This window comes from Macrobrachium nipponense, chromosome 17 (assembly GCF_015104395.2).
Source record: "Macrobrachium nipponense isolate FS-2020 chromosome 17, ASM1510439v2, whole genome shotgun sequence".
Classification (NCBI taxonomy): Eukaryota; Metazoa; Arthropoda; class Malacostraca; order Decapoda; family Palaemonidae; genus Macrobrachium; species Macrobrachium nipponense.
The window spans coordinates 65977962-65990301 of NC_087210.1; the positions used below are offsets into that span (position 1 = coordinate 65977962).

General features: G+C 36.5%; 1 protein-coding gene and 1 pseudogene across 1 annotated transcript; one reads left to right on the forward strand and one right to left on the reverse strand.

The window, feature by feature from the left end:
* Positions 1–5343: 5343 nt before the first annotated feature.
* On the reverse strand, positions 5344–7092 carry LOC135195927 (uncharacterized). The gene has a single exon (XM_064222431.1). The coding sequence runs from the start codon at positions 7090–7092 to the stop codon at positions 5344–5346; it is 1749 nt and encodes a 582-aa protein (XP_064078501.1).
* A 2237-nt stretch (positions 7093–9329) lies between these two features.
* On the forward strand, positions 9330–11694 carry LOC135195928 (uncharacterized; annotated as a pseudogene).
* The last annotated feature ends 646 nt before the right edge of the window (positions 11695–12340 follow it).

Below are 12340 nucleotides of genomic sequence, written 5' to 3' on the forward strand. Positions count from 1 at the left end.
TACGAATAAACATTACCTTTTATCTGAAATGCTTTTAAATATACGTTTTGAAGTTAATTGTAATAGCGGTTGTAGTTTTTTTTATTTATACTTAATTATAATTGTAATTGTAACTGAAAAGTTCAAAATAATAAAGTACTTTATTTGAAATTGTTATCCTAGAGCAGCCCTCTTACTTTTCGAGAACTCATCTTAACCAAATGCAATAGAGATGTTTTCAGCCGCTACCCAATTTGTTTATAATATTATTAAGGGAGAATCTTAACAAGCCAGCTACCAATTCTAAAAAAGATTTTATTCCATTTATTTCCTTTTTTTGTGCAAAGAGTTTTGTGAAATTTTTTTCCAATATTTAAGTTTTATATATCAGTATTATTGAAGTTGTAATTGTAATTCAATAACAGGTCAGGTAATTAGCATTCTAATTGTAATAGACATAAAGCAAACGTAATTACCCCTAACCAGCTTATATTACATAAGATATGCGACAGTAGCTACTTCATACGAAATGGATGAGCATAAAAATAATGGGAACAAAAATAAAAAAAAAATTTTATGCATACATAGGAGAAAACTGATTAGAAATTTAGTGATTTTTCCACTACACTTCGGCTTCTCTGGGGGCACCTGTGAATTGTTCAATCTTTAATAAATCGACTTTATCTTTCTCGGGATCTATGTGGTTCTGCACCCTTATTTGGCCAGGCAACCAATTCAAATCCTCTCGACCTTGAAACCATTCCTGGACTATTCTGGCCGTATGGATGGGGCAGCCGTCATGAAAGAAAATGACAGGACTAGGTGGAAAGGGATAATTCCGCTATTGAAGTGAAGGGAGGAAGAAATCCTGAAGAATTTTAACGTATTTTTCACTGGTGAAACCCTTCAGTCTTGGTGATATCACATATACCATGTAAGGAAATCCAGGCCCACACGTTTATGGTTACAAGCCACTCCTGGCCACTTAGTAAATGTTTCCTCGGTGGTATCTGAAGGAAAACAATCTAAATTTTTTACAATTTACGCGTTGCTTTCCGTAAAAGGGAAAATAATGATATATCGTTTGGGGAAATGTAATGCTAAGTAACAACCCCTGCATTAAGATAATGTTTATTCATCTATGAGGATTAATACTTATTACAAGTTTGCCTCATCTAACCTCTTATACCCTAAAACAGCTCGAAAGCTGATTAGTGGAATTCACGTTAAGAGAGGAACAGCACCACCTTTAGTAAACAGTGTTACAAACAGACAATTAACAATTACAATAATGACCTGAGATGTTGCAATGCCAGTAACAGCCAATCAATCAATCAGTCCCAGTAATCGTGTGATTTAATATATCACTTTGTTCGGTGATAACGATATCACTGCTATTACACGCTAACAAGTTTGTCACCCAATCATGGCTAGACTGAGGTGTTGTATAAATTTTGATAGGGCATCTGTCCTCTGCTAGTAGTATTCGTTATAGTCTCCAAATGAACAGCAACATATTATTCTCCGGGCGCAGATCGTCGCTCTACGAGAAAGTGGGCTTTCAATAGGCACTGTTGCACAGCGTCTTGACGTCTCCCCTACAACAGTAAATAAATGGAAAAGGAGGCAAGCTTAGACTGGGAAATTGACCGACTTTAGATAGCATTTATTTATTTCATTTATTTATTAATTTTTTAAACTATAAACCTTATAAACCCGTGAAATTATGAAACCTAAATTACAGTTGCCTTGGTCCTGTTGAACTCTAATAGTGATTCTTTCTCTTTACTTCCCAGAATACCAAATAGCGTTCCCATAAGTAAACAGGCTATAATTAATCTTGATTATCTAGGTATCTGCATGTTAATTACGTATTTCAGTTCGAAGACCTCCACCGCGAATGACCACCCGTGAGGATAACGACGACATTCGACGAGCAGCATAAGAAGATCCTTTTACCAATACTATTGCTATTTGTGAACGTCAGGCATTAAATGTTTAGGCTATGACGGTGAGAAGACGTCTGCATGAGGCAGGAATACCTCATAGAATTCTTGCCAAGAAGGAATTTCTCGGCATCGTGCTGATAGGCTTGCCTTCGTTCAACAGTTTGTGGGGGAGGATGTGGAATTTTGGTCTCGAGTCGTATGCAGTGACGAAAGGTCTTTTACTAGCAGAAGTCACGACAGAATACATAACTGAAGACCGAGTAATATAAGGTGAGTTTCTAAAATCATTAATAACAGTCAGACTATAATAATTATAAGCAAGGGTAAAAAAAACTATTTTCTAAAAATCGGTAAAAATAAAAGATAATAATTTTGTTAATAACCATGTATTTTCCGCTAATTGAATTACATTGCCACGAGAAGTGCGAAAATAAAAATTCTTCATTGAAAAACCCCCCATTAGTTCTACTATGGCCAGCTTTTAGGCATTAAGCAAATACATTATTAATATTATGAATAATCACGTAGGCAAACTTATAATATAGAGTACAGCCTGTTTACTGAATTAAAGAATATCATATCATAACGGACTGTTGTAGATCAAAGTTAATGCTATTATAAGTATTAATCCTTGCAGATGAATAAACATTCTTAACTTATTGCAAGGGTTGTTACTTAGCATTTTATTTCCCCAAACGATATAGAATTATTTCCCATTATTCGAAAACCAAGCAAAGCGTAAACTGTTAAAAATTAGATTTTTTTCCCTTCAGATACTACAGAAGAAATTTATGAGGTGGCCAGGAATGGGCATGTCACAGTAAACGTGTGGGGCTGGATCTTCTTACATTATATGGATGATATCACCAGGATTGAGTGGAAGCTCACTGGTGAAAAATACATTGAAATTCTTCAGGATTTGTAACTTCTTTCACTTCAACAGTGGAATTATTCCTCCCCACCTGCTCCTGTCATTTTCAATCACGACCGCTGCCCCATCCATACAGCCAGAATAGTCCAGGAATGGTTTCAAGGTCGAGAGGATCTGCAGTTGCTTGACTGGCCAAGTAAGGATACAGACATGAACCTCACTGAGAATATATAGGCTAATTTGGTACAATGTTGGGAGCCTGAGAGGGAGAGGAGACCAGATCTACTTATGAACCTCTGGGAACACAATGGAAACTCTTCCACAACCGACCACAGATCGTCAGAAACCATGAATCCTCTATGCCTAACAGATTGCAAGAGGTGATCTAGAAGGAAGGTGGCTGGGCTTCTCACTAATATTAAAAATAGATGTAAAAATTGAGTGTGTATATTTGGATTACCCATGGCTTCCGCTGAACTTCCATGTCGTATGATGTAAAAGAAATCGTAAACAGACCTATGCATATCGTTTAGCTCCAGGTCATGATTATTATAATTTATTTATTAGAAAGGTGAATTTGATATTTCAAAGGAGTTCAAAATCTAAAGGGAATTTCGCCATCCTGATTTTTTCTTAAAAAAATTATCTAAAAAGAGAACCCTAGGACAATATCATCAAACTACATTTCTCCAAATGGTTCTTTCCACAATGGAAAGGTAAATGACTGAAGGGGCTGTTTAACAATAGAGACGTCTGTCTCTTATCCTCACACGAATGATGATAAGAGCGAAAGGAATTTCTGTCCGTATGACATTAAAACATGTATCACAATTAATATATTAGAAAATATAAGCCAAGTAGATATGTTTATCCATATCATGTAATAATTATTGTAATGAACGGCGTGGAGGGAATAACCTCTATACAGTATATTCAAGAGGGAATACAAACCCAACCATGAATACATGAAGCCTCTGAATATCAACAATTGTTTATCATTGGCAAACTAAGTTTACCATATGGGAATGGTTAAAAGTTTGCACCAAGTTTGGGAGTCCTTCACTTTCCATTACACGTTGTGGAATTTTCTCTGTCCCTAGTAGTTTCAATTTGATTCCTCAGTAACGTCTAGTCTCTCTCTCTCTCTCTCTCTCTCTCTCTCTCTCTCTCTCTCTCTCTCTCTCTCTCTCTCTCTCTCCTTTTCATTCTATATGTATTTACAAGAGAGAGTGAGTTTAACCCAATCCTTCTTCTTGTAAATGTTGTTGTATTCAGAAAATCTACAGTACTATAATAATATTAGGATAAACACTAAAAAAACACGCAGGCATTAAAAGATAAACAAGAAATATTTCAAGTGGAGCTTTTCGTTAGCCATACACTCTATCCACGAGCATATCTAGTACTTCGTCCACTCATCGGGGTCGCAACAGGCCCACCTTACCCCTAGGCCCCCACCCATTTCAGTTGTAGCAAAGCCAGGCTGAGGACATCGGTAAAACAAAAGCAAGAAGCTTGTCAGTTTGAATTACATTTTAGAATTCCAAAACCTGTAAGACGGCTTAACAACAAGAACTCCCCCCGCCCCCCGAAAAAATATATATGCATATATTAGTTTAGTCATGATTAATGGGTGTTAATGACATATCAAAACTGAATACTTAGCGCAGTGGTATTTCTAGATAACATGTCACTTTAAAGTAGCTAATATGGGGGAGAGAGAGAGAGCAGAGAGAGAAGGAGAGAAGGAGAGAGGAGAGAGAAAGAGAGATAGTAGAAGCTAAGGTGTCGGACACTTAAAACACGTTCACCGAGTTTTTGGGTATGTTCAATGAAGTGTTGCTGCGCTTCTCTTTATAGCTTCCTATTATATTATTGGTAGGAAACGCACTGCAACCGATACTATAAACTTGGCTTACGTGATAAGGTTAAACTATCCTGTTATGATGTTCGTGATTCTCTCCAATACCAATATAACTAAAATTTTGATCGATTTTAAGTATTGCGTAATGAATATGACTGATATATAATAACAGACACGGTGGTTAGATAACGACTTAGACGAAAGTTAAAAGGAATCTTAATAAACAAACTTATATTAAAAGTGAGACAGTAATCTTAGTTACAGCGATATACCCTGCTCAGATTTCTTTTTTTATTTTTACTCCGTGTGTGTGTGCGTGTGTGTTTCTCCAACCATACCTAATGACTCCTCCCACTGAAAGAATTCCAGAGCTTATTGGTGGAACTCTTGCTAAGAGAGGAAGAGTCCTCCCCCCATCCCCCTCAGTAAACACTGTTACCATATAATTTTTCGAAGTCCCTCAAGAAGGTGTACCAGGGAAACCTGTGTCCAACTGTACATATGATATATACAATCTAGTAACTGGATGATTTGCTGGTAGCAACATATAGTCTTCTGTATTCCAATTTTCCTTTAGCCACTTAGAAATTCTTTGTCCTACTACTATGACTCCATTCTTAATTGAAGGTCCTAATCTTCTGAACCTCACTTTCCAATCAGTCATGTCCCTTTGCATCTCTCTAACCCACATTAGTTCTGCTTTTAATAATTCCTTGAACTGTTGGTTCCCTCAGCATGCCCTTAAAGGATCTGCATTTGAAAACATTCATTACCCTACATGTAACTCTTAGTAGTTTGTAATAATCACTAAATCTATTAACATCAATCATGTGTATAACATGGTTCTGACTTACTTTAGCAACAGCCATGACAACACCTACTCTATCAGTTAGTTCATTTTCACAATTTAGTTTGATAGGCCATTTTGAAATTGGTAATGTTAGGAATTTTGGTCCATTTTGCCAGGCAGAATTTTCACCAATTTTTTCTGGACTACACGGTTTAGAGGTCATATCTGCAACATTTTGAATTGAATCAACCCACCACCATTCCCTTGAATCAGTTTTTATTTGTATCTCTGCAATGCGTACAGCAACAAATGTGTTGAATCCACAGGACTCCTTTTGAATTTGTGATCTTACAATTGTTGAGTCAACTATGTGATAAACTGACTCAAACTCCCATGAAAACTCCTTTACTATGAGTTCTCTCATCCTAGCAGCTATGAGAGCACCACATAATTCCAGACGAGGAATAGACATTTGTTTCACTGGTGCAATCTTATTTTTCGCCATTATCAGACTTGATTTAAACTTATTATCACTGATTTGCCACCTCACATATGCACAAGCCCCATATGCTTGCGTGCTACCATCAGAAAATATTACTAGGTTCGGCTTACCAAAAGCATTAGATGGCTTTAAGGGTCTTCTAAAAGTTAATGACTCTTTGAAAAACGCTTTCCATTCGTTCATCATGGAATCATCAAGTGGATCATCCCACTTGATTCCACCACCATTCGAGTTACTTTTGGAAATCATGGATCTCATCAAGATCTTAGCTTTGAGTAATACTGGTATAACCAACCCTAATGGATCATACAACGATGCAATTTGACTCAATATCTTTCTGCGTGTTAATATTTCTGGAAATTTATAATCAAATTCACCTATATCTAAATTTGGACCACTCCTAACCTTTCTTATTCTTGGTGTAAAGTTGAGTCTTACAGCAAAGGAAAAATAGTCATCTACAGGATTCCATTTTAAACCTAAGATTTTCTCACTATCAGATTCTATTATTCTTATATTGCAGTTTTCATAATGCCCGCTGACTATCCAGTGCTTTATTCTGAAACTTCCCTGAGACAATACCCTTTCAGTATCCTGTATTAATTTGATTGCGTTCTCGATGGCATCAGTAGAATACAGTATATCATCTGCAGATGTATTATTAAGAATCATATCTTGCACATCAGGGGATTCCTTACCGAATTGTTCTACTGTATGTCTCAAAGCTACCATAGCTATAGTACCACTGGGCCTATCTCCAAATGTTACTGTGGTAAGAACATACTGATCAGGTGGCCTACTATCATCCAAGTCCCTCCATACAAATCTATGCGTATGTTCATCTAGTGTGCTGAGTTTTACAGTATGGTACATCTTTGCTATGTCACCCACGGCTATATTATCTTGCCTAAGTCTACACAACACTCCTAGCAAACTGTTCAAAATATCAGGCCCCTTAGCCCAAAAATCGTTTAACCTTTGTCCCATATAAGATGCTGAAGAACTGAAGACAATGCGCACTGGGGTTGAACTAGATTCTGGCTTCAACACCTCATGATGATGAATATAGTGAACTGGGCCATTGTACTCTTGAATCTCTTTATTGGTTAATTTCCTAGCTACTCCCCTTCTAACCATATCTTCAATCTCTTTCTGATATTTTATTGCATACTCATTCCCAAGTTTCCTTAATCTATTCTCTGTTGTTCTTAACTGGCATTTGCTACCTTTATGTTATTTTTCAAATGATTTGGATCTCTTATCCAAGGATACCTTACAAACCAGCATTTCTGTTTCTCGTCATACGTTAATCCTTCCTCAAATCAATTTGTCATTTCCTTTTCTTCTTTCAAACTTACATAATTGGGTCCAGACAACCTCTGCACATACATTTTGATACATTGTGGATTACACCTTGTTCATTTCTTATTTCTTCTATGGCAAAAAATTTATCTAACTGATCCTTTAGATTTTCTGTTGGCTCACTACTGATTTCATTCAAATTTACTGAACTTGAAAGTTTATGAATTCTCACAAACATATGATTACTAGTAATAACTTGATTTGTAATTTCATCATGTCTACCACGTATGCTGAGCCAAAACTGATTTTCTAGCAACTGGAGACCCTTATTTGTTTCAACAACCCTTGGCAATATTTCACAATAATTAGCACCAATAAGCATATCGATTTCCCCATGTGGGCGATTCAGCTCTAAGTTTGATATTCCTTCAATAAGTTCAGATACCCTGGATAAGTCTACTTTCTTGATTTTGGCTGTTATTTCATTAATACCAACAGCATTCATATTCCAAACCTTACCAGATTTATCAATTAGTGGTACACAATATTCGTTGCTTGAGTGATATTCAACCGCATTGCCCACTTTGATCATGGATAAATTTATATGCTTTCCACTTAAACCCAATTTCTTAGCCCTCCTATTTGTTATAAATGAAATATCCGCTCCTGGATCCCACAGTACATTAACAGGAATGTTCTTACTATTCACCATACTGATATTCAACAACACTGCAAATCCCTTTTCTGATATCGCTTTGTGAATACTATTTTTCTACTCTATCGGAATGCAACAGTGGATGATGATTACGATTGCATGGCCCTTTACCTTCAATAATGACATCACACAATGTACCCACCTTGCAGCTACGAGCAGGATGATATCCCCTTAGACACCTAAAACATATTCCATTACCCTTTATAATCTCAAATCTTTATTTGCTACCACAACCATTGAATTTATAACATTCTGTTATATCATGACCAATTGAATTGTGTATCAGGCATCCTATCCTTACTATCTGCCTTAGGTTTAATATCCTTTCACCATTTCTGTCAAGTTAACAATACAAGATTCAAATTCCTTATTTTTTATACTTTTTTCTTCCCCCATTTTTTTCACCAATTTTATCAATTCCGATTCATTCTCAACTGTGCTGTCAACATGATGGACTGTTGCCTTATTATCACTACCGCTACTCCTAACATTAGAATTCATATATTCCAAAATTTTTCTCTCCTTCTGTAAGAACTTCAACAACTCAGGAAACAGATTGCTAGTTACTGATACCTCATCTGCTTTATTTACCCTCTCTTTTGAAGTGAAGGTAAAGCCTTTTCTATATGGCTGACAACGTTTGCACTATTAAGTTCATCAGAGAGATTTACCTTTTTTAAATCAAGCCAACATTGCTCAACCTGATCGACCATTTTAATAAATCCTTTGGTATCATCATCATATAAATTTTTCTTTCAGAGATCTAAGTTCACCAACCACTAAGTCTACAATCTTTCTTGAATTCCTAAATTTATCATCCAAACGTTGAATCATTTCATCATAATTACCCTCTGAGCCCTTCACTGCTTGAAGTGCTTCTCCACCTAGACACATTTTGAGAGCATATGGATCAGTACCGTATATACTCTTAACTAAATTCTCATAATCTTCCTTAAAAGTTGGATAGTCTCTTAAATTACCTTCGAACATTGGTGGTTCAAATTCTTTACTTTAACCTTCGATTTATCTGTTGCCTTTACATCCTGGACACCTTTGAATATTTTTGCACTTACTTCACATTTTAATCTTTCACTATCTAAAATATATTGCTGGGCTTCTTCTTCTAAACTACTATCGGCTAGCTTATCCTCGTTTTCATATATAAATTGTATCAGTTCATCATTTTGATACTCTAGGCATTTAAAGGCTTCAACCATTTCCTCATAGTTCTTCGTTAACACTGATAAATCATCACCTCGATTGATTCCTTCATTGTACATAGTTACCTTCCTGGTGAACTTCCCTTTGTTGATTTGCCCTCTTCCTCTTCAGGGCGACGAGTTCCTCTTGCACACCCATGGCGGATGAAGTTGAAATGTACTGGGATGTTCAAGGATGGACCATAAGTAGTAACAGTTTTTATTGCCAACTATAGGTTTCAACCTGAAATATATATTCCATGTAATAAAAAATAATACAATCCAACCAGCCATACAAATTTTGAATTTTCCCTATTTTTCCCAATTTCATTATCAAAAAAAATATTTGTCCTTAATACAAGCCTTCTACTATCGTTTCCACAGAGGCCGTGTAATAGTGTTTTTCCCAAATATCTAACAAACCGGCTTATGAATTTTCCATGAAACTACAGCATGAATGTTTCAAACATTGGCCTAATTTTTGGTGGTACAATGAATTGACAGATGTGCTTAATTAAGCCGTTTACTCTTAGAAAAAAAGAGGAACTTCTTCCCCTCCTTCAGAGCGTTTCGAAGAAGTGGTACTTAATGACGTAACTGTGACGCAGAGGTTTCCCAACCCTCCTTCGGTGTTTTCACCTATGGCTATCCTAGTACTTCCCCCCCTTCCTTCTTGCCTTCTTTCCTTCATTCCCATTGTTATTAGGCTACCGAGTAAATCCCTGTTAGGAAAGACTGTGTACTGCACATATAAAATGAGCCGGAAGGAGCAATAAAATGTTTCTATGGTGGTAGATATGATTAGATGGTTAACACATTATCGAACATAATAGAAGAGGTTTAAAACAGGCGTGTGGAAACGCACTGAGAGATATTCTACTCGGACTCCTACAAATTTTAGATTTGCGACTAAAAAAAAAAATTAATTAAATTAAATAAATAAAATAAATAAAAATAAAAACATAGAGAAATAGAAAACAATTTTTTTCCTTGAGAGAGTTTTATATTTGGAATGATGGTTATGGGGCAAGACTGGAGCAGGATTCAGAAATAATTTCACCGACTTCGACTCCTACCTCAGAGCCGCCCTTTTAGTAAATCCAAGGTAATCATCGGCAGCAGTTGTAGTAGTAGCTCTGAACTATTTCATATAGATTCGAACTTTAGTCATGCAAATATGTTGACTTTGTCCTCGCCATTGCAAAACTACAATTGCGCCGAAACTCTTCACCATTTACAACAGAGAGAAAGAAGAAACCGCCTGAAAATTAGTATAAATCGGTAAGAAAAGTATACTTTACTAAAAGTACATGATATATTGCAATATACTGCGCGCCATATATATATATATATATATATATATATATATATATATATATATATATATATATATATATATATATATATATATATATATATATATATATATATGATATATGTATTTATTTCTTTTTCCTACAGGCCATGTGAACGAGTTGCTGATGCTATGGGGATGACTCCGAACGCTGTCCGAGTGTTGGTGAGCCGTGGACAGAATCCTCATCCACCTGAAACACCACCTGCATCATCAAATACGTCGCCTCTGGTCTTTGACAACTTCACCGTTGGTTCCATTAGGAGACATGTGCACAGCATGTTTAATGCTAAGCGATTTTTCACTATTGCCACTTTAGCGGAAAATTTAAAATGCTAAATATCATTCCTGAAGAAACATCTGAGAAGGCAGTATGGCGAATCCTCCATAACATGGGTTTCCAGTACAAAACATCCCAGCGGAAAATGTACCTAAAGAAAGAAATTTTGGACGTCGTTTGCCGCCGAGTTGATGCTCTACGATCCCTCCAGCAACATCGTGATGAAGGAAGAGAAGTAGTGTATGTCGATGAGACGTGGTTTACGACGAGAATGCAACATACCAAGGAGTGGGTGGACACCTCTCAATCTGTCACCAGTGCCACCTACAGCCGCCAGGTGCCACTATGAGAAGGAGAGAGGTTTGTGGTAGTAGCAGGTGGTACAGCTAAAGGTTTTGTAGAAAGTTTATTTTTATGCTTCCCTGCGAAAAATAAAACCGGCGACTACCATGGAGAAATGAATTCAGAGATATTTATTCGGTGGCTAACATCACAGCTCCTGCCGTCGCTTGAGGATCCTTCGGTGCTGGTGCTAGACAACGCCCCATACCATAGCCAATTGACAGGAGATAGCCGATGCCCAACAACAGCTACAAAAAAGGAGGATTTGGTTAACTGGCTCAGGTCTCGAAAAATACAGTATCCAGCTCACGCAACACGCCCTGAGCTTCTAAAGATATGCAGGGGCAACCGGCCGAAACCAATTTACATTGTGGATAATATAATCCGTGAATGGGGCTATGAAGTAGTTCGCTTGCCCCCTGCCCATCCTGAGCTCAACGCCATCTAGCAGGTGTGGGGCAGTATGAAACGACAAGTGCGCTCCTCGTTGCAGCGGTTTACCTGTGCTGATCTCTTGCCAGGCTTGAAGAGGCCAGGCTTGCTGTAACACGGGAGACGTGGGCTGGCGCTGTCAGGAGATCAAGATATTTTGAAGATGATTACTGGCTTTCAGATAATATTCAAGACAGTATAGATCCGGTCATCATCAACATTGATAGTGACGAGGAAAACGATCTTTTCCTTGAGAGTGATGATGAGTAAAATGTATAAGTGTCCATTTCTTGTTTTTTTTTTTTTTTTTTTTTTTTTTCATCCCTCAAATATTTATGCTTTCCAGCAATTGGTGATAACATTATTTTGGAAAAGCAAAGCTAATGAATACTTTGATACGAGTATATCAGGTTGGCATGTAGACAATGTCAATGGATTTCTCAAAGTAAGGTTGATTGGTATAATTCCAGTGACAAAGTCGCAATGATATTTGTCACATACCTTTTAAGTAACAAAATAGGTACTGGTAATTATAACGTAAATAAATATATAAAACTATAGGTTGAAATATAATAAATCTTATGTATGTATGAACACACACACACACACAATATATATATATATATATATATATATATATATTATATATATATATATATATATATATACATATATATGATTTCAAAATTTATCAAGTGGCCGATGTCAATGCCCTTATATGAAACATCTTTTAGAAGTCTACCTTCTAAGGAATTCAAGCT

What these genes read in the sequence shown, in the direction of transcription:
- LOC135195927 (XM_064222431.1), bottom strand. Translation starts at nt 7,092, where the DNA reads ATGGTTAGAAGGGGAGTAGCTAGGAAATTAACCAATAAAGAGATTCAA.